Source organism: Chionomys nivalis, chromosome 1, assembly GCF_950005125.1.
Source record: "Chionomys nivalis chromosome 1, mChiNiv1.1, whole genome shotgun sequence".
NCBI classification, from domain to species: domain Eukaryota; kingdom Metazoa; phylum Chordata; class Mammalia; order Rodentia; family Cricetidae; genus Chionomys; species Chionomys nivalis.
This window is the reverse complement of record NC_080086.1, coordinates 107,812,623-107,838,492: the sequence shown is the minus strand read 5'-3', so window position 1 is coordinate 107,838,492 and position 25,870 is coordinate 107,812,623. Positions and strand designations below refer to the sequence as shown.

Sequence of the window (25,870 nt, the reverse complement as noted above, 5' to 3'; positions counted from 1 at the left end):
CCATGGATATTGGGGAAGGAGCTAAAGCCTATCATGTGCTGCTCCAGAATATTCTTTTAGGACCCAGCACACAAGACCAGAAGACTAAACGTTATCTGTAGAGGGATGAAGGCGCAAGTCATAAACAATCCCATACCAGTTTGGAATTGTGATTAATAAGGTGGTATTTATTTAAAGGGGAATAAACTTACAGATCACCGTCCCAGACAACAGCCCTCTGCGCAATTAGGAAGAAGTCTAGTCGCCGGAACCGGAGCAGGAAGTAAAGAGCGCGAGGAGGGAAGTAGCCGCTTTTTTAAAGGGAAAGAGACCACGCCCCAATGGGCTGGTATCTCAGCGGCTATTGGCTGGAGGAGTGGAAGGACCTCCCGCAACAGAGGGAAAAGGCTTGTCATTCAGCATTCTGTCTCCCTTGATGCCATGGAAAATCTAACCAAGTCCTACATGTCTCTGCAGCTGTGTGCTGCCATAGGACCCAAGACAAAGGCCTGTGTCAGGTTTGATACTGGGCCACTTCCTCCTCGCAGTGGCCAGGGTCCCTGCTGAGTTTGGCCCCCTGATCCTGCTACGGTCACAGATGACGCTAGTGCTCCCATTTGGAGAGTGCAGCAGGCCTCACACAGGGAGCTGTGCTCAGCACAGTGGGTACAGTGAAGCTTTCTGTTCAGGCTGCAGCAAATTATAGCCATTCATCCAGTTCATCAGAACTGCACAGGAGGACCCTGGGGCCTCACAGACTCAGCACCACTTCTGGTAAGGAATTCACAAATCTAGAGACATAAGCCTAGGAAGGAAAAGCCCTGGAGGGAACTCCTTACCTAGGGAGTAGTCCTCAGGAAAGTAGCTCTCTCTCACAGCCAGACTTTCATATACACACATACATACACATTTCCTGTACATACCTGCACACACTCACATATCTCCTATACACATACATATTACACATGTAAGACACTCATATACTCACATATTTCCTACACATATGTGAACACTCATAGTCACATATTTCCCATACATGCACACACAGACACACATTATACACGCATACTATTTCACACTCACACATTTCCTATACACCATATACATACATACACATTCCCACACTTCCTACACACTCACACATGTTCACACACATATTACACACACACTCACACATTTCCTATACACATACACAAACACGTGTGTGCAGCACATATAGGCTTTCTTGGAGCAAATCATGATTTCATGGCATATATACCAGTCTGCACTTCATTCTTTTTTTCTCCCAGCATATGGTACACATCCAGACAATATTTGGAGAGGATGAATGGTCTTGGGCGCCCTTCCATATCCACACATACAGATATGCCTCATTCCTTCTGGCAGCTGCATAATCTCCTCTGCACGGATGTCACCAAATTTACCTAACCAATCCCCTACTGATGGACATTTGGGTGGCTTCCAGGGTCCATGCATGGCAAACAATGCTGTGTGAACATCTGCGCACATTTACTTTTCCACACTTGAACCGGCATGGTGTAAAGGGGAACCGAATCTGGTGTTTTTCTTCCCTTCCTACACTTACAAATCACAAACATTCACATTTGGAATTAGGGTTTCTTTAGGAAGAATAAAGCTGGGCTGATTGAATGATTCACAGTAGCACAAACTAAGCTGGTTTGTGCTTTTCCAAATGGTAAAGTAATTAGCAAAATAAATTACATAATCCCCTCTTCCCTAAAGCGGCATGCAAATGAGTTTCTGTACCAGTGGGAGTGCTCCTCCAGGGTCTTCACTGGCTCGGTGACATTCCGTGTGTCCCAGAACTTCACCTTGCAGTCATCTCCGCAGCTGGCGAGGTAATACTGCTTGTTGGGGTTGAAGTCGAGGTCACGCACCAGCTGCCCGTGAGCGTTCTCTATGCAGTATATCTGGCTGGAGGGAGAACGGCACACGGAAAGAGCGAGTGGGCTGTGGAACCACCTCACTTCTCCAGGACTCCGACTGAGCCCCAGCTGAAGGAAGAGCTGGTTCAAGCTCCTGCTGGTAGGAGGGCAACCCACCCTGGGTGCCTAGGCTCAGCCACTTCCTCCCCCTGCAGAAATGATTCACAGCAGAGACAGCGCTGCCGTCCCAGGAGTGCCTGTGTAGTTCCCTGAACCAAATGTACAAGTGAAACAAAAGCGTGACTTGGTGGGCCAGTAAGATGGCACAGTGGGTAAAGGTGCCTGCCACCAAGCTTGGTCACCCGAGTTTGTTCCCAGGGACCCAATTCCTTCAAGTTGTCCTCTGATTTCCATGTGTGCACCACGACAAAGCCACCCCCAACCACCCCCTTGCACACTCTAAACAAATGAATGCAATCTTTTCTTTAAAACTTTTTAAATGTACTTGGAATCTTGGGAGTGGGAGTGGCCAGAGGGACAATGACAGCCATGAAGAAGTGGGACCAGACATGTGAGGGCCCTGGCATCTTCGAAGCACAAAATGAGAAAGAAAAGACCGGACAGAGGTGAGTGGTGCGTGGCTACTGTTTGGAGCTATATAGAGAACAAGAAAGAAAAACAGAAAGTTAAAAAACCTCCAAGAAAAATGCAGACGGGGTTTGCTATGCTGGGCTTACTCCATGTCTGTCTGCACCCCCACTCACTCTCAAGGAAGGAGATGTGGAAGGGGTGTTTGAAATCATCCATATGGTGGTTTAGAGTGCACTTGCTCAATGCACACACACCTGAACACTGTTCACACACATATGCACTCTTCATGCACATGCATGTATATACTCATATTCATTCTCTCTCTCTTCTCCCTTTTTTCCTTTCCCCATCCCCTGACCCCTGTTTCCCTGGCTGCCCCTCACAGCGTCAGAAATATAGATATTCTAGTCATCTGATGCCATGTACCCAAAACAAGGTCAGGTCACCCAGTGAGGGTGGATAGTGGTGCCAGTTAGTGCTGGAGCCTGCAGTGTCCTTCCTATCCACACTTTACTGACCCTTCTTCCTCAGGGGGAGCTCAAGCCTCCAGTGCTATCACTGGCTTCCTTATTTGCTATGGCTTCATTGGGGGTTGGGGAAAAACCTAGAAGAGATAATAACCTTTCATATAGCAGAACCCTATCACAGTTTTCTGCCCTGCAACAATTATCAGCTCAGCTCCTTCTCTTCCCTCAGGCTGGATTCCCCAGTTTGATGGCATTTTAATTGATTAACTTATGCATGTGTGAGATGTGTGCACATGTGTAGAGGTCAGGACAAACTTCAGGTGTCTGTCCTGTCTTTCCATGGAAACAAGGCCTTTTTGCTGTTGTGTAAACAGGCATCTGCCCTTGGGTTTCTGGAAGCTCCCTAGCCTCTGGCTCCTGACACTCCCTGTCAGCAGGATGTGCTGGGATTACAGACGCTTGTGTTTGTTGCATCTGGTTTCTATGTGGGTTCCTGGGCATGTGAACTTAGGTTTTCAGGCTCACAGAAAAAGTGCTTTACCCATGGAAGTGTCTCCCCAACCTGGCATTTTACATCTTTAGCTGGCTCGTATATACTACATGTTTTCAATATCCTGGCATACCTACCCCTGAAAATCAGATGCCCCAAACCATAAGAACTCTGATGAAACGAGATGTAAAATCAAAACTTCTGAAGATCACAGGCAGTCACAGGTGCGCTGTGCCTGACTGAGGCTCGCTTCAGTTTCCGGCAGCACAACTTTAACACGTGCCAAAAGAAACAGTCCAGGAAGCATGGCTAGACAAAAGTAAGGCTGTTGCCAAAGGAGTCACCCATCAATGAAGAGTAGAAAGGCTTGCTGTTATGGGGACACTTCCTTTGGAAGCCGGTGCCTTGTCACAAAGACAACCTGGGCACAACAAGGTCACTGTGGGGAGCTGCCAGCCAGTGTCATATTATACATCTTGTATTTTGGTGTGTGAGCCATTCTTTGAGCTTCTTGCCTTCACATCCTTCAAAGAGCAGCAAGGAGAGAAGCCCAGAGGACAAAGAGAAGGGGCCTGCGTGGGATATCCATCACAGTTTGAGTCTGCGGCCTCCAGCTTGATCAGAAAGCCAAATCACTCCTTTGTGCAGATATGCACAGGGGAGGAGTGCCTACCGGTTATTTATCAGCCCTGGATTTTCACAGGGGCCTCAGAACTAAAATTAAAGGTGTTCCCCCACCATGGAAGAAGCCCACGTTATTACATGACATCCGTCTCTTCAGCTCAGTGATAAATGATGGTGTGCTAAGGGGATAAACTGCATCTTAAAGAAGCCTGTGCAGGCTCCTGTTGCCATGGCAACAGACATCCCACCATCACTCCTCTGCCTATCAAAATCACAACTGGAACAGAAAAATCGCTCTTGTTTGTTCCATTAGAACTGCTGGTTGTTGCGTATAATTACTTAAATGACAAAATATGATTGCCCAATAGGTATGGCTCTTGAAAGCACAGAAATGGCCAGACAACTCCACAAGGGAGGCTTAGGCTGGGGACTGAAAGTGCCAGCCTGCAGCGCTGATCACAGAGATGGAGCATCTGTGTCGTCATGGGGCTTGTGAGGCACCACCAAGCCCTGGCCTTGGATTCCTTCTGTGCTGCCTCTGACACAGAAAACACTAAGGGACATCACAGAGCTAGCTCCCTGAAATGGATCTGCCAGTTTAATTTGGGGTGAAGATAATTCCCACAGAAATAAGACGGAAACAACAAGTCATGTGTCCCCAGCACCTCTGGCTTTCAATCAACTCCTTCAGAGGAGGAAGGGAAGTGAGAAGGAAGCAGGGATCCAAAATGTGGGCACATCACTGACCTCATGCTCCGTGTGTCCCATCCTCGCAGGGTGGTGTCACTTGCTGTAGCCACCTGGGTACAGTTGTGGTGTGGGCTCCACCGCCCTGCAGTGAACCTTAGCTGCCCCCTTCCTTCCAGAGCTGCTGAGCTGGCCAGCTGGGCATGATGGATATTGTTCAAAGGAGAAGAGAAAAATTTGAACTGTTCATAAGATTCTCAGGATTTTATGGAAACAATTAGAACAATTAGGAGGTTTAGTCTTTGTTTTCCTCCCCTTAAAAGACAAGACCATTTGAACCTTATTGGAAAAATAAAATAAAACAGCACAGCAAAAAATAGAAGGCACATTAATAGCTCTATTATGGAAGGCTCGCTTCAAGTGTGATTAGAGACAATCAGCTCAAACTTGAAGAGAACAATATGGAATAACTCAAACAGCTGGCTTTTCCAGAGACAGAAAAACGAAGCTCCACAATGACACATGTTCTTTAATCAAATGCTATTCCCAATACACAGCCTCTTTCCCCTTTACCATGAGGATCACAGGATCCTCATAGGGGTGCACTCAATCTCCACAGGCTGGTGAGGCCCACAAAGCTGACTCTTGGGGTGCTGAGAGACAGCAGGCCTTGGCTCCAAGCCTGGGAGGTAAGCCCACTGCATGTTCCTCATCTGAGATCTTCTGGCAAAGGCCCACAACTCTTTCCATTTTCCGTTGGAGCTCTATTCATCTAGTTGACTTGGGTACCATCTCTCATACTTCTCCAACACGCTCAAGTCCACTGTTATGAATTCATTTAAACCTTCAAACTGTGCTCTCAGCGTCCCCTGAGAAGCTGTGTGGTCAGTCACCCAGGGAGCTGGGAACAGTCAGGAGAGAATGACTTCTGGAGTTGCTAATGAGGTGCAGTGTCCTGTGATAGGACCTGGCCTTAATGTGCCTTCCAACCAAGAGAGGAACATGGGTCTGACTATGGATCTGAACCGCAGCACTAGGAAGCAAAGTCACAAGGACATGGGATGGAAGTGTCATCAGGGCTTCTGGAAGGGACTGAGAAGTCACCCTTACCCAAGGCTCAGGCCTTCCTCTCACCAGTAGAGGCCATCAGAGTAGAGGCAAGGAGTTGAGAAGATAAACCTTAGGAATGACCCACTCAGGCCAACAGCGTGGATGTGCTGCAAGGACAGCCACCACACTTGTTTTCCTGAGACATGGAGACAGCTCGGCAAGAACTCCACAGGGTATGACAAGCACAGTCATGCTTTTCAGCGTTAAAGAGAAATACTCAGGGTTTCCTGGTTCGAAAAAGATGATTAAAGGCATCTAAAAAATGTTTTCAGGTGAAATGTCACTGACACAAACGAAAGGAAACATGCTCAGTGAACACAGTGTGGTGACCGTGTCTTCCTCGAGCCTCACATGGGAACATTTCAGAAAAGCCTTGGTGACAGAGTTGCAGTGACAAAGAACTACACTTCTATCACCATGGCCACTGAGCCAGAAGGAAACCAGGAGCAACCAGCCCTGAAGAAAGAACCTAGCACCCCTATCCCATCTAGGAGGAGGAGGAGGAGGAGGAGGAGGAGGAAGGAGGAGGAGGAGGAGGAAGGAGGAGGAAGGAGGAGGCAGGGCTGTGGTGCTGACACTGTTAGGTGGCACAAAGTGACCCATGCCAACAGGAGCAGCTTATGTGACAGCTCTGACCACTCTACTCTAAGTCCCTTCCCAGCCTTGGGCCGGAGACAGCTTGAAGTCAGTGACTAGGTTTAAGACAGGATTGTGTTTGACACCTGGACAGAGAAATCGGCTTTCTCTGAGTTGGTATTGTAGGAATCTGGATGTGATGGCTGGAACTGCTGCAGCTGCCTTGCCAGCATCATGACAAATACGTAATACGGAGATACAGCAGAGCAGATAGCCATAGAACAGAGGACCTCCATGCTGCTGGAAAACTGCTCCATCTTCTTTACCCTTGCATCAGACTGCCTAACTCCCTTTTCTCTCAAGTCACATCTTATACTTGCAGTGAATGCAGCCTGCCATCTTGCAACGCCATCTGAATTTTATTGAATTTTGTCATGACTCCATACACAATACATGGATCATTTCAAGAGCTCAGCATGGCCCTGGGGATGAGGTCAGAGCAAAGGCAATGGAGGAATGAGCAATGGAATTCATGCAGGAGTCTGGGCTTAAAGAGAGCAGACTAATCTGTAGGGGGAACTCTCGAGGCTGTATATGGCCACTGCTTGCTACTTATAACCAGGTTTACAGTGAGAATCAGAAGCTGAAACACAGCAGAAAAGGCCTGAAAAACATGTACTTTGGCTAGCTAGAAAACAAGCATACTAGAAACTGGACAGGCTGACACAGCCACCAAAGACTCAAGCTACTGGAAAAGCCTTGCTTTTCAATGGGACAAAAGAAGTCACCTTGAGGGCATCTCAGGAACTGGCCAGATCCCACCAGTCCACAGGGATGAAAGAACAAGCCACTGAAAGACTTTCCTTTGAGACAAAGTACCCCAGGGTGCCCTTCTTACAGAGGCTGCCCACCCAGGCATTCAGAGGCTGCTACCAGTCCAAGAAGACCTGGCTGTCATCAAGCTGGCAGCAGACCTTGGCATCATCCACATGATACTAATTTTACAGGGATGTAGAATACAAGAGCTGCAGGATCATGGAAGCTTCCACCCAGACTTGAAAGGAAAGACATGGAGGATAGGCAGTGCATGGCAGGGCAGCCCTGGGAAGGCAGTGTCCCCAAGGGCAAGGTCCTTGCCTTGTAAGAGTGGTATGAACTGCAAGAGTAAAACCAAAGCAGCAGTCAAGATCCCAGCATGCTGGGGTGAGAAGAACATGAAACATCTCCAAGGGAAAGCAGCAGGCATGGAACAGAACCAGCCTAGGAGTGAAACCCTGCGGCCTGGCACAGGGCTGCCCAGGAGAAAAACCCTGTGGCCTGGCATAGGGCTGCCCAAGGACAGAAACCCTGAGGCCTAGCACAGGGCTGCCCAAGGAGAGAAATCCTGTGGCCTGGCACAGGGCTGCCCAAGGAGAGAAACCCTGTGGCCTGGCACAGGGATGCCCAAGGAGAAAAACCTCTGGCCTGGCACACACTGCCAAGGGAGAGAAACCCCATGGCCCGACGCAGGGCTGCCCTCTAGTCCTCACATTACACTGCTGTGTGCTACTTGCCAAACACGAAACTACAGGTTTTAATATCTGCCCTACAGAATTCCAGTTTTGCTCTGATCCCATCTTTCTTTGCTGTCTTACTGTTCCTCCCTTTTGGAATGGGGATGTTTACTTGGTGCTATTGTATACTGAAGTAAATAATTTGTTTTTGAGTTTTATAGGGCACATAGCTAAAAGTGGTCTTGAATCAACATGGGCTTCTGAACAATGTTTGAAATGTTAAGACTGGACACTCTTACAGATTGGCTAATGCCATTTTGCATTTCAAGATGGCTATGACCTTTGAGGGGGAACAGAAGAATGTTATGGTTTAAATATGAAATGGTCTCTCAGTTTCATGTTTTGAATGCTTGGTTCCCAATTAGTGGTACTATTTCTTGGGAGGGTCTGGAAATATTAGAAGGCAGAGGCTAGCTAGAGGAAGTAAGTCACTGGGATGTGTCTCTTTTGTTCTTTAATTTATGTGCATTGGTGTTTTGCATGTATGTCTGTGTGAGTACCAGATCCCTTGGAACTGGAGTTACAGACAGTTGTGAGCTGTCATGTGGGTGCTACGAATTGAACACAAGTCCTCTGGAAGAGCAGCCAGTGCTCTTAACCGCTGAGCCATCTCTCCAGTCCCTGGAATGTGCCTGTTAAGATTATACTTTGACCGAATTCTGTCTTTGTTTTGCTGTCCTTCTTAGTCACCAAGATGTGAATGTTCTGCTCTGCTACCACCATAGTGGGCTGAAACTGAGCAAAATAAGTGTCTTCTTTCTACTTCATCCGTAACAGGGACTGTGGTACAGCAATGAGAAAGCTAATGCAACCAAGGGCCTGGACACAAGGTAGAGACAGGGTCCTGCCATGTTTGTATGAGAACCACGGCTGGATTGTGACACTGCACATCGGTGGACACAGAGGACAGTGTGTCACAAATACACTACCACAGGGGGCACATCTCCCTGGGATGATGTACTCTGAATTATATTAAAGTGGCTGGTTTGAGGGTCTGGAGAGGACTCCTAGGAAAGGGAGTCTTCCTACATAGAAAATATACACAGGGTAGTATGAACACCAGGTGGTAGAATTCTATATCATGGCCATGTACTCGGTTTATACCAAAAATGTTTCTGTAGGCCTTTGCTTACTCTTCCTCCTGTTGTACAGAACATTTTAGTCCTAGGCTATATGTGCAAACTCACTAATTTTTACCAGGATGAACCAGAATGCAAAAATTGTTTCTGTGATACCAACTAGACCGCAGTGACCTCTGAAGAGACTATCCTAATTATAGTCAATTCTTTGGCCAGCAACAGGACTTTTTGTGAGGAACAACTTAAAGAAAAGTAAGTCCAGCAGCAACAAAGTTAGACTGTGTCCACAGTGGGCTTCATTTCTTTTTTCTGAGATGGGCACTCTCTAGGTAACCGAGGACACTGAACTTGAGCTCTTCCTACCTAGATCTCTCAAGTTGTGTACAGACACGCCTTCATCTTTCATGCTTGAATCAATTATCACTTGCTGACTCTGCAAACATCGTTTAATCATGAAGGAAACACAACCTGCTTTTTGACACCTTAGTTTCTTTCTTTACTTGTCTCTGCCCTAGGATCTTCAGTGATCACTATCAATAATCCAGTCTGGACATCAAGTACTATTTAGCATTCCATATATATACCATCCACCCATGAACTCATGACCCCATGTACTCATGCATGTACCAATGTGCCTCTCCACCTAGCTAGCCTCCTACTCAGTGGTGTACCATCCACAGCACTCACTCACCCATCTGTCATCAGGTATGTGCCAGATGCCAGCCACGTTACAGTGAGAGATTCTGTCCTAACAACTCTGCTATTACATGACTGATCTCTAAATCAGGGATGTGGATGAAGATACTTAGACAGGCAAGCATCCTGTTATAAAGTGGCAGAAACAGGCCTCCATTATAAAGCCTGTAGTGCCACCATGGTGAAAGGAATTCTCTTGCCTGTACCCCTTCAGTGCACGCCTGACCCATGTCAAGGCATCACCTATCTACTGCAGCCAAAGGTTCTGCAGTGGGTCACCTGTCAGAGGATGCTGGATGTGGACTGGTGGGCATTCAGAACACAGAGACCTGGGCTTGCACCACCACTCCAGTGTTAGCAGCTCCTTTCTGTAAACACACTTAGCCCTAAAGATGTGAATGGATCTCCTTGTTGGCAGAAAGACACTCCTACAGTTGGGGATACCAGCACTCAGTTGCTTGGCGTCTGACTCCAGTGCTGGGGATCAATGAATTATCTGTAACGTTTACAAAATCTAAAAATGCAGATAGGTAGTCGACCACATTAAGACATGTTAATTAAACTCTACACCTTAAAGAGAATTGCTTTTAAAAGACGATAGCTTCACATATAAAGCTCAGGCTTAGCCCTGAATTCACTATGTACCCTAAGCTGACCACGGACGCTTGGTGCTCCTGCCTTAGCCTCAAGCACTGAAGCTACAGGTGTGCACGACACCCAGTACTGAAGCTACAGGTGTACATGACACCCAGTACTGAAGCTACAGGTGTACATGACACCCAGTACTGAAGCTACAGGTATACACTACACCCAGTACTGAAGCTACAGGTGTGCATGACACCCAGTACTGAAGCTACAAGTGTGCACTACACCCAGCACCGAAGTTACAGGTGTACACTACACCCAGTACTGAAGCTACAGGTGTACATGACACCCAGTACTGAAGCTACAGGTGTGCACTACACCCAGCACTGAAGCTACAGGTGTGCACTACACCCAGCACTGAAGTTACAGGTGTGAACTACACCCAGCACTGAAGTTACAGGTGTGAACTACACCCAGCACTGAAGTTACAGGTGTGCACTACACCCAGCACTGAGGTTACAGGTGTGCACTACACCCAGCACTGAAGTTACAGGTGTGCACTACACCCAGCACTGAAGTTACAGGTGTGCACTACACCCAGGTACCAAAGCTACAGGTGTGCACTATACCTAGGTACTGAAGTTACAGGTGTGCACTATACCTAGGTACTGAAGTTACAGGTGAGCACTACACCCAGGTACTGAAGTTACAGGTGTGCACTATACCCAGCACTGAAGTTACAGGTGTGTACTACACCCAGCACTGAAGTTACAGGTGTGCACTACACCCAGCACTGAAGTTACAAGTGTGTACTACACCCAGCACTGAAGTTACAGGTGTGCACTACACCAGCACTGAAGTTACAGGTGTGCACTACACATAGCACAGTTGTCCTAAATGTAAGTTCACCGATCTCTACCTCAAGTCCAAACCCAAAAGGTGACATTTACTCTCATGATCCAGCCAAGACACCAGAAATGAGTGTCACAAGAAAACCAATTTTAATTTATTTCTCACATTTTCATCAGCAGTGTACAAGCTTCATTAATAGCCTTATTTACAGCATGCTGTTCTAAATATTCTTTCCCCGCCAATGAAGCGCACTCTCCCTGGGCACAAGGCTATGGACAAATGCAGACACTCAACCTGAAGGCATGAGCCAGCCTCTGAGATGCCGCTATCCTAAGGATGGAAGCAGGGGCTGGGCAGGCGAGGGCCTTGGGAATCCTTTGCTGGAATAAGTCCTGCAGGTGTCACTTGTATCAAGTCCCCTGCAGAAGGTTCCTTGGTCTCTTTAAGTCTCTTGCTTTCATCTGCCAAGTCGGAGGGTCAAAGAACACGTCTGCATTTAAATGTCCTCAAACACTGGTCAGAAGGAGCTGCCCCTTTAAAGCTGCCTGCACCTGCTCTGACATCAAATGGCCTAGGCCTGGGACATGGCTGGCTCTTAAGAGTCTAAGCTTACTGAGCTCCAGGTCACAAGAAATTCTTGGAGAGTAAAGTCTGCTGTCTTCACTGTGGAGCCAACCACCACTTCTCATTCTGCCTGCTTGCTAACCTCCTCCCGTGCCCCCTGGCACTGGCTGAGTAAAGACACATACATAGCATTCATCCACATGGGTGTGCACTTTTCTCAGATTAGAAACACAGAATTTTCCTATCATCCAGGTCTCCAAACACAGGGAAGGAAGGGAAGACACCAAAGAAGGGATCTACTGAATGGAAGGAGCAGTAGACACATCCTCCTCTGCTCTCTCTGCTCTGTAAAGCAAAGCTGTGGCTGCTGCAGGTCACATAGGACAGCTTCAGGAGGGGGAAGTGGGAGGCTAACCAGAGGGGGCCTTGCGTTATTTTCAGGCTTTCCTTTGGCGTCCCTCCATCCCAGATGTGAAGCCGGAGAAGCCACAGCTGCAAATACCAGCAGAGAAAACCCAGAAGCACTTAAGGAAACCTATATGTACCCTACAAAATGCACATCAAAGCAAGTCAGGAAACTACCCGTCATATTCACCTGGCTGGTGGAAGACCCCCTATCCATGCTAGGTGGAGTCCAATATGTGAGACTCTAGATAATTATTAACTCAAATGGCTCACGAACCTCAGTCTAGGACATGGAAACCCAGGCACCTAGGAAGATCTGGATGAGAAAGCCTTCAGAATCCATGGGTCCTTGGGATTGTCAGGCTTAAACCAAGGACAGTCCCCAAGAGGAACAGTGTTTGGGTAAGAAGCAGTAATCAGGCTATGAGAAGACAAAGTGGAAGAAGCTGAGCTGAAGACTGCACACGTCAGGTCTCAATTCTGTGACATTCAGAAAAGACAAAGCTGAGCAAATAGGGACAAGGTAAGAAGACAGGTGGTTACCAGAGGAGCAAGAAGAGAATAGAGAAAATTAGTTGAACACTGGGTCTTTAGGGCAGTGGAGGCCCCTACAGGGCACTACAGCACGGAGCCCCATCACTTTGCATCTTATCTGGACCACAGGATCCAAGGCAAGCCTCGTGTACTGTGGACTTTGGGGACGCAATGCAATGTGCATGGCTAACAACATGAAGCTGTCAAGGATGCTGCTCAGGGGACGGGAGGTATTGCTTAGTTCAGGTTTCTGTTATTCTAGAGATCATTTCAGGACCGGCTAGGAAGTGCTCTACAATTACGGTAGAGTTGCGTCCTTTTGACTTTTATTTTTAACAATGTGTCACTAAGTTATCCATTCCAACCTTGAACACACACTATAGTCAAGAAAGCCTTAAACTGCAATCCTCCTGCCTCAGCATCCTGATTAGCAGGAATTATAGGCTTGTGCTGTTTAAAGTCTATTTTTTTTTCATGAAAACCTTTGAGGTGAGAAAATATGGGGTAGTAGGGTGGAAGAAAAATAACAAAAACAAAAAAAATTGTTTCAAAAAATGCCATAATGAAATCTATAATTTGTATGCTAATTAAAAATGAGCTGGGTGGGTAGGGAGGTGGAAGGAATGGGAAGGGAGTGAATATGATCAAAACATGTAAAATCCTCAATGAATAATTAAAACATAAAAAAGAAAGCAAGAAGAAAAACAGCAAAACCTATGGGCTCTGTGCAAGCCCATACAAAAAGATGAAAAATAGGTGATGTGGCAGGAGAAATATTTCCAAACCACATCTAGTTCTGGGGAAAGAGACCTAAAAGTCATAGGAAACATTCCTCTAAATGCTGACTTAGAACTTAAGGCAACACTGTGTCTCTTCACAGGAGGGACTGTGTGTGAGAGCCATCACACTGAGGAACTCCTGTGTGGACACTAAGCAGGAGCAACACGAGGGTCTGTGCTTTGCCCCCCTGACAGAAGTACTGATGTCCACAGAGGGCAGGCAGCAGGGTGTGGATGAGTGAGCAGATGGAAACAGGGAGGCCACCCAAGCCTTCGCTGCTGTCCACACACCCCGTAGACCCGCCCATTCCAGGCCTCCCCAGGGCTCAGCTAATGATTATAAATGGCAAAGGATCTCCAATTTAATTGCAGAAGGTAATGATGCAGGGAGCATAAGATTAGATTCACCACAGAAGGCAATATCCTCAAACAATGGAAAAGGAGAAGCCTGTATGAGGAGGCTGCAATCGATGGGAAGGTTTCTGTATTAAATACCACGGCGCTGGGTCACAAAGGGATATTGACAGAACTGCTGACAGCAGATAAAAAAAGCGGGAGAGAAAACTAAATTGGTCTCTGCAGAAAATAAGTTACAGATTAATCACCCCACCATGAAACGCTTTAGCGAGGACTTGGGGTGTGAAGATGTGTTCACCATTGACCACAGCACAGGACAACCAAGGGCAAGCAGGACCTCCTGAGCTAAGACGTGTCTGTCCCCTGGGCCTCTGCAGGAACAGTCCCAGCTCGGGGACACCAAGAGTGCCAGGAAGGCTGTACTAGCTCTTTCCCAGGGCATTGCAAGCCTGCCTGATGTTCAGGGGAGGAGTATTTCCCTTCTCTTTCTGAAAGCTTTGACAGCTAAGATACAGCTGAAGGAGGAGCTGGATGGCTGGCCGACTATAACCTGGCCCTACCCCAGATCTGCTAAGGTGGAGGTCACAAGTGTGTTCCCAGCCTGGACCTGTCAACAGGCGAGCCAAGGCACTACATCCCCTGCCTCAACTTTTACTTTAAAAAGTTCTGTGGATCTGGTATTATCATATAGAATATGGTGATTTTTAAAATTGTCTTTTAAAATGACTTTTTCCCTTAAATACCATCAGTGCTCTAGGAAAACAGGCCAACCCAAACTTTACTTGGTAGTATGGCCAGAGTTTTTAAGCTTTAAAAAGTCAGTTAATATTTTAAGAAGTCTAGCATCTATACCTCATATTAATAACCACGCATCATCACTCATGTTTTCTCTTTAACCTAGGGGCATTATTAATATTGTAAAGCACCACGAGGGAAGGAGCTCAGCAAGCATTATGGGAACAAATAAACATAAGACCTCGGCTACTGTGAAGGTGACGATGCGGCCCTGGGGACACGGCACTATGCGGTTTCTTCTTCCTATAACTGATACTCTGACAACAAGCACAGTGAAATTATGAATGCCTGTAAACACACATTTTACAAAAGAAAGATTTAAGGAACATGAAAAATATACACAATACTTAGCTTACAAAAGGCAAAATACTCAAAATGAGTATCCAAAAACAAACTGACTCCCAAGAAAGTACTCGAATTCATTTTTAAAATTCATGTAAATGCAGGGGAAGCTAGCCAGCAATGTGGAATCAAGCCTGCATAAGTGTCCCTCCTCAAGTGTGGCTTTAAAAAAGCCTTGTGAAAAGAGCACACTTGGACCTGAAGCCATCCTCAGTGAGGCTCAGTCCACTTCACAGTGCTTTCCACTTGAACCCACAAGGCCTAGCACTCAGTTCTCTGCTCTACACCTCCATCCCTGCATCATTCCTATGAGATAATTAATTTCAAAATTCCAGATGTGTGGACGAGGAAGTGTATTCTGAATTCAACCCAAAAGGTCCAATTCCAAAGACCACCCAGTGAGACCTCTGTCCTTACTCACCACAGCCTGGCTTGAGCTCGCCTGGAGGTCCCACAGCAGGATGTGGCTGTCAGCCAGAGAAATGACCTTCTTCCCATCCCCCATCGGCTCCCACACGACGCTAAAGAAAGACAAATGTCAAATATTAATGTGACCAATGGGGACCCCCGAGCCTGTAGCCACAGCTTTTACACAGACCTTTCATACTTCAGCAAGCTTGTTCCTAGCCCAAAGCCTCTAGTGTTTCTTAACACTGGCTTCTAATGACACATGTCAGAGCCACTACCATTGTCTCAGTGTCCCCAGAGTCACATGTCAAAGCTGTGACCACCAGCATGAAGGACACATTGGGTGGGAGAAGATAATGAAGGTAGGCTCTCTGGATGGGACCTGAGTGCCTGAAGAGGAGAGAGCAGAGTTTGCAGCCCTGTCTCTCTGCCATGTGAGGACAGCAAGAAGGCAGCCATATAAGCCTGGAAAACAAATCTCATCAAGAACTAAACCAGCCAGTACCGGGGTGTTAGTATTCTAAGTCACAAGTCACAAGAGCACCCCAGGCTGACTCGGGTGCTCATACAACACAGTTCACCACTCGCTAAGGAGCACACAGCTGGCACACAGGAGTAGGCAGCTGCAGAAGGCACCGGGAGAAAGGACTTCACACGTGATATATTGTCTTTGGTACAGAGGTGAGAAGGGCAGAGCTGAGAGCTGCACCCACCCATACTCCAGGCTCTAAGACAGGCCACCTGTGAAAGGAGCTACTTTCCCCTCTGAGCCAATCACAGCCGTTTCCCACTGTTGCAGCTCAAGTACTCTAACCATGGATCTGAAGGTTTAACAAAAAGCAAATGTCTTAGAGAGCTGGGATGGATATTATCAAGGTACACGGTGAATGAGGGCTCCTTTTTCCCAACATCCTCTCCAGCAAATGTTGTACGTTGTTTCGTTGATATCTGCCATTCTGTCTAGAGTAAGAATCTCAAAGTTGTTTTGATTTGCAGTTCCCTAACTGCTGGGGACAATGAACTTACTTTTTTTTGTTTTTAGATGTTTCTTAGACATTTTTACTTCTTTTGAGAACCTTCTGTTCAGATCTGTAGCATATTTTTTATTGCAGCAAAAAAAAAAAAAAAAAAAAAAAAAAAAAAGGAGCCGGGCGGTGGTGGCGCACGCCTTTAATCCCAGCACTTGGGAGGCAGAGGCAGGCGGATCTCTGTGAGTTCAAGACCAGCCTGGTCTACAAGAGCTAGTTCCAGGACAGGCTCCAAAACCACAGAGAAACCCTGTCTCGAAAAACCAAAAAAAAAAAAGGAGAGAGAGAGAGAGAGAGAGAGAGAGAGAGAGAGAGAGAGAGAGAGAGAGAGAGAGAAAGAAAGAAAGAAAGAAAGAAAGAAAGAAAGAAAGAAAGAAAGAAAGAAAGAAAGAAAGACTTGAATGTGAAACCTGAAACACTCAAAAGGCTAGAAGAAAACACAGGCTACAGACACAGGTACAGGAAAGAACTTTCTGAATAGAATTCCATTTGCCTGGGAATTGAGGCCAACAACTAACAAGCGGGACTTCATAAAACCCCAAAGCGTCTATACAACAATCAGTAGAGAAGATGTTGAAGAGGGAGCCCACAGGATGGGAGAAACTCTTAGCCAGCTGAATATCTGACAGAGGATGACTATCCATAATATATGAAGGACTCAAAAGACAAAGTATCAAAAAAAAAAAAAAGAAAAGAAAAGAAAACGAGATAAAAAAGAAATGAATCATTAAGGGGGACTGGGATCTAAACAGAAAGTTCTCAAAACAAGGGGGGGAAATGCTAAGAAATATCAAAAAAAAAAAAAAAAGAAAGAAAGAAAGAAAAGCTCATCATCCCTAGCAACTGCAAATTAAAGGGCTTTAGAGACTCCATATGACCCCATCAGAATAGAAAGAGCAACAACAAATGCTGGAGAGGACGTGGAGAAAGGGGAACCTTATCCACTGTAAGTGTGATTACAGGATGATCCAGCCACTCTGGAAATCAGTGTGGAGAGCCCTCAAAAGGCTAAAAATAATCTGCCACGTGACCCGGCTGTACCAGTCCCCAGCACATGGCCAAAGGACTCAGCAACCTACTCTACAGTAATTCCTCAGCCATGCCCTTTGCTGTCTATTCACAACAGTCACAAATTGGAAACAACCAGGATGTCTTTCACCTGACGAACAGATAATGAAAATGTGGTACTATACATATTAAAGAAAAATGGAACCATAAACTTTGCAAGTAAATGGATGGAACAAGAGAAAATCATATTGGGTGAGAAAGTCCAAGCAACAAAGGGAACTCTAGTTCTGTGTCCTTTGGTAAGGCCTATCTGACACTAGAGCCAGTGCCTCACAGATGTCAAGGTTGTGGTTTCTGGGGACCCAACTCTAATATGGGATTCCTTTCTGTATGCTGTGAATATGTTTTATTAGCATTGGTTAATAAAGAAGCTACTATGGCCTATGGTGGGGCAGAATAGAGCTAGGCAGAAAGACTAAATTGAATGTAGGGAGAAAGAAGGCCGAGTCAGAGAGAGACACCACGTAGCTGCCTAAGGAGAAAGACTCCCAGTAGCCTTGTGGTGATACATAGATTAATAGAAATGGGTTAATTTAAGATGTAAGAGTTAGTTAATAAGCCTGAGCTAATAGGCCAAACCATGTTACAATTAAAATAGTTTCTGTGTGATTATTTGGGTCTGGGCAGCCAGGAAACCAATGTGCTGTCAAGGCCTACACTACTCTTCCCCCCTGGGCTGTGGTTATCAATCCTATGGCAGTGTTGAAGATACTCCATGTTCTTTTTTTTTTTTTTTTTTTTTTAATTTTTTGAGACAGGGTTTCTCTGTGTAGCTTTGGAGACTGTTGTCCTAGAACTCACTTTGTAGACCAGGCTGGCCTCAAACTCACAGGGATTCACCTGCCTCTGCCTACCGAGTGCTGAGATTAAAGGCACCACTACCTGGCCAATACCCCATGTTCTCTTTGTCAACATTGTCTGACTTGGTTCTCAGCTAATCCTGGTCATATCATGCCCCCTCCCATTTTGTCTGTTTGGTTTTTTTGTTTGTTTGGGGAGGGGCTGGGATATTTGTTGTTGTTGTTTTGGTTTGTTTTTTGGTTTGTTTTTGTTTTTTTGAGACAGGATTTTTCTGTGTAATAGCCCTGACTGTCCTGTAATACCCTCTGTAGACCAGGCTGGCCTCAAACTCACAGAGATCCATCTGCCTCAGCCTCCTGGGTGTCAGGATTAAAGCGTGCACCACCACTGTCCAACTTGCTGCTGTACTTCTTTTTTTTTAACCTTTTAAATTTTAATTATGTGTATGTGGAGATATGTGCACATGAATGCAGGTGCCCACAGATCCGCCTGGAGCTGGGATGACAGGCAGCTGTAAGCCACCTGATGTGGGTGCTGGAAATTGAACTCAGTTCCTCAGGAAGAGCAAGCAGTATGTGCCCTTAACCACTGAGCCATCCCTCCAGACCCCTGCTTATTACTTCTTAATAAACTTACATCAGCTTAGCAAGTTTCCAAGGGAAAACAACCAATAGTCCACCCAGATACAACACCTATGAACTACAGCAACAACCATCATGGCACAGTATCTCTCAGGGGTAGTAGAGGCATGCATGCTTTGAGGATAACCCAACAGCTCTCTGGTTGGACTTAAAGCCACTCAGCAAGAAGAAAATCACGCCTGGTACAGAAAACCCAGGGCTAGTGAAGTCATGATCTCAGAGGAGAACCTATGACAACCATGTCACTAAACCATAAACGACATTCCGAATATCTATCCTCACACCCACAGGTGAAGTATAGGTCCTACCCTTCTCATCAAAAAGGCTCCTTACAGCAGATGAAGATCATTACAGAAAAACCACAGTGGATGGAAATACAGAAATAAGTCACCATGAGGAGCCCAGAGATAACTGACAGACCTATCACACAATTCCTGAACCTAAGGCTCAGGGAACACCATGGAAAAGGAGCAGAAAGATTCTAAGAGCCAGAGGAACAGAAAGTTTGCTGTCAGATTTCGTCTCCTAGATACACCTGTGAAGCTACACCCACAATGCCTCAGCAGTGTGGGTGAGCCTTGATGTTTATAGGCTGGCTTCTCTTCCATTGGAGTTGTTTCCTATCCATGGAGACACAAACAGGAAGCTTCTTTCTGTTGCCATGCCTTTTCTGCCACAACAAACTGCATCCCCTCAGACCATGAGCCCAAACGCAGCCTTCCTCCCTTCAGTTGCTTCTGTCAGACGTGGTCGCAGCAATGAGTAGTCGCCTGCCCACAAACAACCAGCTGAAGCGTATCTCAGGCCATCCTAACTCCATTATCATAGAACCTGGTGAGCAAGACATCAATCCAGCTAACACAAGCCTGCAGTGGCACCTTTCCCCTGACCAGCACGAGACACACACTGTTCCACCCTGCCCGCTCATCTGTAGATCTGTCTGTCTCTAAGGAAAAACTCACATTTCCCAGTATTTTGAACAGGGGAATGGATAAAATTATTTTCAAGTTGCTGTAGAAGTAACCTTTATATCCAAAAAGGAGAAATATATTCTAATTTGAAAAGAAGCCTCACGAGCTTAAGGCTCACAGCGGGCAGCATTCATTTGCTTTAGAAAATAGCCTGGTTTTGAGTTTTCACAGCTGAGCACTTACAAAAGCTTCCTGTCCCAGACACAAAGTCCCTGTTACTTATGTTCTGAAGGTTACAACGAATATAAAACCTAAAGACAGTGGCTATATAGCCTAGAAGGAGCAGGCAGGCCAGACATGGTGTTCACCAAACCCAGAGGGGCTCATCCTTGTTCTAGGACCCCAGGAGCTGAACAGGTACATGATGGCATCACAGGCTGGCCCTTCATCTCACTAAATGTTCACTAGATAAGCGCACAGACAATGCTAGGTGGCATCTAGAAAGTCATGAGACTGCCTGCTTGTAGACAGAAAGTTCCCTGAAATAGAGCTCTGTGCCTCTAGTGTCCTTCAGGTGACAGTCAGCAAGACAAAATGGAAAGGGTCAAGAGGGGGAAATTCCTTGGCGCCAATCAGAAGCATGCCAGCATCTTACATGCCCTTCTGATATGAGGTAGGAGCATCATCGCTCTTCATTGGCCCAGAACTGACCCTGGGAAGGGCAAGTCAGGTACAGGGGACCACAGTCCACACATGGGAGGGAGTGCCTCCTTTCATTGCCTCTCCTGCAGAGAGCAGTGAGCTGCCCTCACCGGACACACAGGACCAACCCTTGCCTTTATGAGTAGCAAGTGCACCCCCCCAACACACACACACACACACACACACACACACACACACACACAGACACTGTTCAAAGCTGAATGTCTGCATTCCTAGTCAAACGCCAATTCCCACAGCCTGGAAAAGCACTATACAGGCGATGTGTCCAGCACACTTAGGATGCACAGAGGAGAAATGAGTAGAGACCCCACATGTCAGGTACAGCTCACAGGGGAGAAGCCTATTTATAGGCTGCTCCCCAAGAGTACAGGCACCTCCTCGGGAAGAGGTCCACTGGGGAAGTAACTCTTGTAACTGGTGGAAGCAGGATAAGTAAAACCCTGCAGGCCCTTGATAGACACAGACTCTTAGGCCCCTCTGTCCTTAGCCTCCCAAATGTGTCTGCTCCCATTCCAAGTGGTAACCTACAGGGCAGCCCTGTGCTAAAGTCACACAGGCAGCTTGCATGCCTTGCCCCAACTGCATCATTAGGCAGTGTTGGTTTTTCACCTGGAATTCCGAGGGCACCAGTCACAGTGCTCTGTCATACCACGCTCTCTGCCATACCACGCTTGTTATCAGCAGTGTTATCTGTGGTGCTGATGCTCTTTATGGGGACACAAGTTTGGGAGCTCTTAAACTCTAAAGGCAAAACTAAAGTTATTGAATTTTATCTTTTCAGGACTTTAGCTTATCATATTTATGAAACTATATTGCCCAGCCAATCTTAGTTCAACTCAGCTCTCAACAGGAAGTCTGCCACATGACAGGCACTGCTTATCACCACTGCCTTATGTAATATATTGCCACATACCAGACACTGCATGTCACTGCCTGTCTCATACCAAGCACTGCATGTCACATCACCTGCCACATGCTGGGTTCTTCATGTGCTCTCTTTTCTTAATGCCACCACACATGTAATGCAGATACTTACCACACACTTAATGCAAATACTTAACCACTACATACTTACTGCAGATATTCAATACCACACACTCACTGCAGGCACTCTACAGTACACACTCACTGCAGACACTCTACAGTACACACTCACTGCAGACACTCAACAGTATATATATACTGCAGACACTCTACAGTACACACTTCAGACACTCTACGGTACACACTCACTGCAGACACTCAACAGTATACACTCACTTCAGACACTCTACAGTACACACTCACTGCAGACACTCTACAGCACATACTCACTGCAGACACTCAACAGTATACACTCACTGCAGATACTCTACAGTACACACTCACTGTAGACACTCAACAGTATACACTCACTGCAGACACTCAACAGTACACACTCACTGCAGACACTCAACAGTATACATATACTGCAGACACTCACACATCACTGCATGCTTCATGAAGGTGCTCATCACTATAAACTTAACACAGATATTCATCACTACAGAATACCCTCTTAGAAGTACTTTTGCTGCACCCCATAAATTTTGTTGTATGTGATTCTGTTCGGCCTGTAACTTCCTAAGCATAACTCGAGTTTGGAGACCTGTCTCTGGCTACCCAACTTAGGCTGGCCTCTAACCAGCCACCACTAGCGTGGAAGAATATTATTGGTCCTTGTTCCTTACTCCACCTCAACCCATCCAAGCTTCTCCACCCCCATCACAACCCTATATGAGTTCCTGCCTGATACCATTAAATGAGTTCCTGCTTAGACAGATTCTGGACTCAGTGGGTGTATTTCTCCCCAGTGCCCAGGGTAGAGCGCTGAGTCAAAACTTACCATTCCATTCAGCCCCAGGGAAGAGTCCTGTGGTTCCAGCTCTGCCCACCCCTCTGCTCTTTCTGCCAGAGAACCCGGCATGATTCCACGGTCATTTGTCTAGAAACATTTATTTCCCTTAAAAGTTCACCTTTTCTGTTATCTTAAGCCTGGTGGCTGGAACCCACCTGGAGCATTTGCTCTCTCCCTTTCTCTCCCTCTCCCTCTCACTATCTCTCTCTCTCTCTCTCTCATCTTGCTGTCTTCAGGGCTTAGCACACAGATTTGCTGTGTGTTTGGGCACTGGCTTTTCCTGCTCTTCACAGTTCAGCTGACCACCCCTACTGTTCCCAGGTGCCCCCTGCCAGCACTGTCCTCTTTCCTTTTCAGTAGTTTGGAAAACATAACCACCCACATCTAACAAATCCTGTTAACAAAATAATAACCAGTGCTCAGTGGGTACTAAAGGACCTTCCTCTGGGCATTAAGTTCAGGGTGGCACCATTTGCGACACTTTGTTGAACACTGGTGTTAATTAATTCTTCACACACAAAGTTAAAGGCCCAAGTCAAAAGATGTGAATTTAGAAAGGTTGGTATCCCTCAGATTATCCCCACCTAAGATGATACTCTGTTCAGGACACATGCTCTCTAGGCCATCTCTAACATGCAGAGTACAAATAACAGGTGGTTGTGAGCCACCAGGTGGATATTGGGAATCAAACCCAGGTCCTCTGCAAGAACAGTAAATATTCTTAACCACTGATCCATCTCTCCAGTCCCAGGATTTCTGACTTTAAAATCTGGTTACTACTACATGATGGTTCTGGGATTTTTTTCAATTGTTCACACAACTGATTCATGATAAAGCAGTAGGTATCTGGAAGATAAACTTTTTAGCACATGCTGAAGGCCAGTTCTTGGGACTGCAATTTCCAGTTTGACAAATGTTGCTGCAGCTCTTCCCACAAAGGTGTATTTCCATTTTTGGTCATAAACGTGACCCTGGCCACTGTGTTAAGAACTCCCAATTCCCCTAAAAGTGTATTTGTTGCTTTGGTTTGCATTTCCTTGGCAATGAGGTGTCTGCACATCCTGTAAAGCATGAGGGGCTGCTTGCAGTTGTCCTGTGACCTTGTTCTTTATGACCCATCTCTAAAAGGCAGCTTCACAGAAGCACTTGCTGACGTGTGAGGACTCATTTTTCATCATCCTTCTGCTCCTCCAGTCAATCGCCGCTGAGATACCAGCCCATTGGGGCATGGTCTCTCTCCCTTTAAAAAAGCGGCCACTTCCCTCCTCACTCTCTCTTACTTCATGCTTTGCTTCCGGAGACTAGACTCCCTTCCTGATTGCGCAGAGGGCTGTTGTCTGGGACGGTGATCTGTAAGTTTTTTCCCCTTTAAATAAATAACCATTCTATTAATCATAATTCTAAACTGGTGTGGGATTTGTTTGTGACTTACGCCTTCATCTGGCGCCCAACGTTTGGTTTAGGACCCCTCCTTCCCCTGCTCAGCTGCCTGCCGCCAGTTCGGCTTGGCGCGAGCCCTCCCTCCCTCAGCCGCGGCCTGTGCCTTGTGCATGGAGCCAGCAGTTTAACATAAATTATCATGCAGTGGCTTTTCTTGCTGTAGTTCTTTATATTTTCCCTTTAGACACCTCAGATTGACTTCAAGTCCCCTATCATTTGCCTCCCCACGTGGATTTAAACTCCACAGGCCCGCATAGTCTCTGCCCATGCGGTATGCTCTTTTCTGAGTCGTTTTTAAATCTCCCTTGCAAGCGCAGTGCTTGAGTGGCGTGAACCAGAGCGCAAGCAGTTGCCGAAAGATGCAACCCCTCTGGGCAATTCTGTCACATGGTGACATAAGCGGCTTCCAGGTTGCTCTTCTCTACCCCTGGATTCTGGGTTTCTGGTTCCGTCAATGGAATTGATTAATTACATTTACTTTGTTGAGAAACTCACATTTTCCAGTTTTTAACATCTACTAAGGTGGACACTGAAACAGGACCCTGTTTTCGTAGCGACTCGGCAACAGCGCCACCTGCTGGATAATATGTAATATGGCAGTTTTCGTTTCTAACGCAAATTTTACTGCTTTGTTTACTAATACAATGGAGTATATCATACAAGGTTTATATGATTATGGGGATACCTAAATTTGCTTGTTACTAGGTTTCAGTTTTCTTTTCCATATTCTATCATTAAGGAAGAATATGGATGCCGGGCGGTGGTGGCGCACCTTTAATTCCAGCACTTGGGAGGCAGAGGCAGGCAGATCTCTGTGAGTTCGAGACCAGCCTGGTCTACGAGAGCTAGTTCCAGGACAGGCTCCAAAACCACAGAGAAACCCTGTCTCGAAAAAACAAAACAAAACAAACAAAAAAAAAAAAAAAGGAAGAATATGATGACACTCCTAAGAACGATAGAATCTTTACGAACTAATAATGAACGGAAGAATATGGCACTCCTAAGAATGATAGAATCTTTACAAACTAATAATGAACAACTAATTGACAGGATTAAAATTATTGAAAATCAGAGGTTATCTGAACAAGTGGATACTATGATAGACAAAATTGACTCCATATCCAAGGGTACTAGAAAGTTACCTGAAAGGGTTCAGGCTGTTGAATTTGACGTTCAGACGTTATCACAAAGTTTTGATAAGGTAACAGACAGAATGTACCTCCAAGATGGGAATCTACATGATATACAAGAAAAGTTTAAGGAGGACATGTTATCTTTGAAGGAAAAACTTATCAAGCTTTGGAATCACAGGTGCAGAATGGGGACCAAAAAATTGATACCTCAGTGAAATCACTAGAAACATATACAGGTCAGAAGATTCAGGATTTAAGAGAGACAATGATAAAAAGATTTGAAAAGATTGAAGAAATTATTGAAGCTGGTGAACAGAGTAAGGAGGCACAAGGACAGGATACAATGCCATCACCAGCTATTAGAACTGGCTTACCCAGGGTTTTAGCGACAAACCCTATACTTAATTCTGACAAAGTGTCAACTTCTAAAGGCTCAAAGGGAGTCAAAGAAGCTAGATGGACGCCAATAGCAATGAATGATCTGAAAGAAATTAAGCAAGCTATTGTTAATTTTGGCTTGCACTCTGCATATGATAAGGAAATGATAAGGACTTGGGCTTCTAATGCTAGAACTACCCCCCATGATTTCCATCAGTTAGTGTCTGCAGTTTTAGATAATGGACCTTCCTTGATGTTTGGAATCTATTTCAGAGAAGAATCCAAGCATATGGAACAGCAAGGAAGAGCAAACGGTGTGGAGGTTTCCTAAGATCAAATTCTTGGTGCAGGAGAATATGCTGATCCACAGGTCCAAGCTCTTTATGATGATGAAGTACTATGTCTATGTCACTAAGCAGCTTTAAATGCTTGGAATAGGATACAAGATCCAGCAAAAAGGGTTGAATCATATACCAGAATTAGGCAGGGACAGAGAGAACCCTTTATTGACT

At 46.0% G+C, this 25,870-nt stretch overlaps 1 protein-coding gene across 3 annotated transcripts in view; it reads right to left on the bottom strand.

The window, feature by feature from the left end:
• The window catches only part of Eipr1 (EARP complex and GARP complex interacting protein 1), a 121,052-nt gene that overhangs the window by 4,481 nt on the left and 90,701 nt on the right, over positions 1-25,870 (bottom strand). For all 3 annotated transcript variants that reach the window (XM_057789160.1, XM_057789152.1, XM_057789143.1), the window contains 3 exons: positions 15,373-15,472; positions 4,785-4,921; positions 1,747-1,914 (listed from right to left, as the gene is read on the bottom strand). In XM_057789160.1, the coding sequence (XP_057645143.1) occupies positions 1,747-1,914; positions 4,785-4,921; positions 15,373-15,472 (405 nt within the window). The remainder of the gene's footprint in view (positions 1-1,746; positions 1,915-4,784; positions 4,922-15,372; positions 15,473-25,870) is intronic.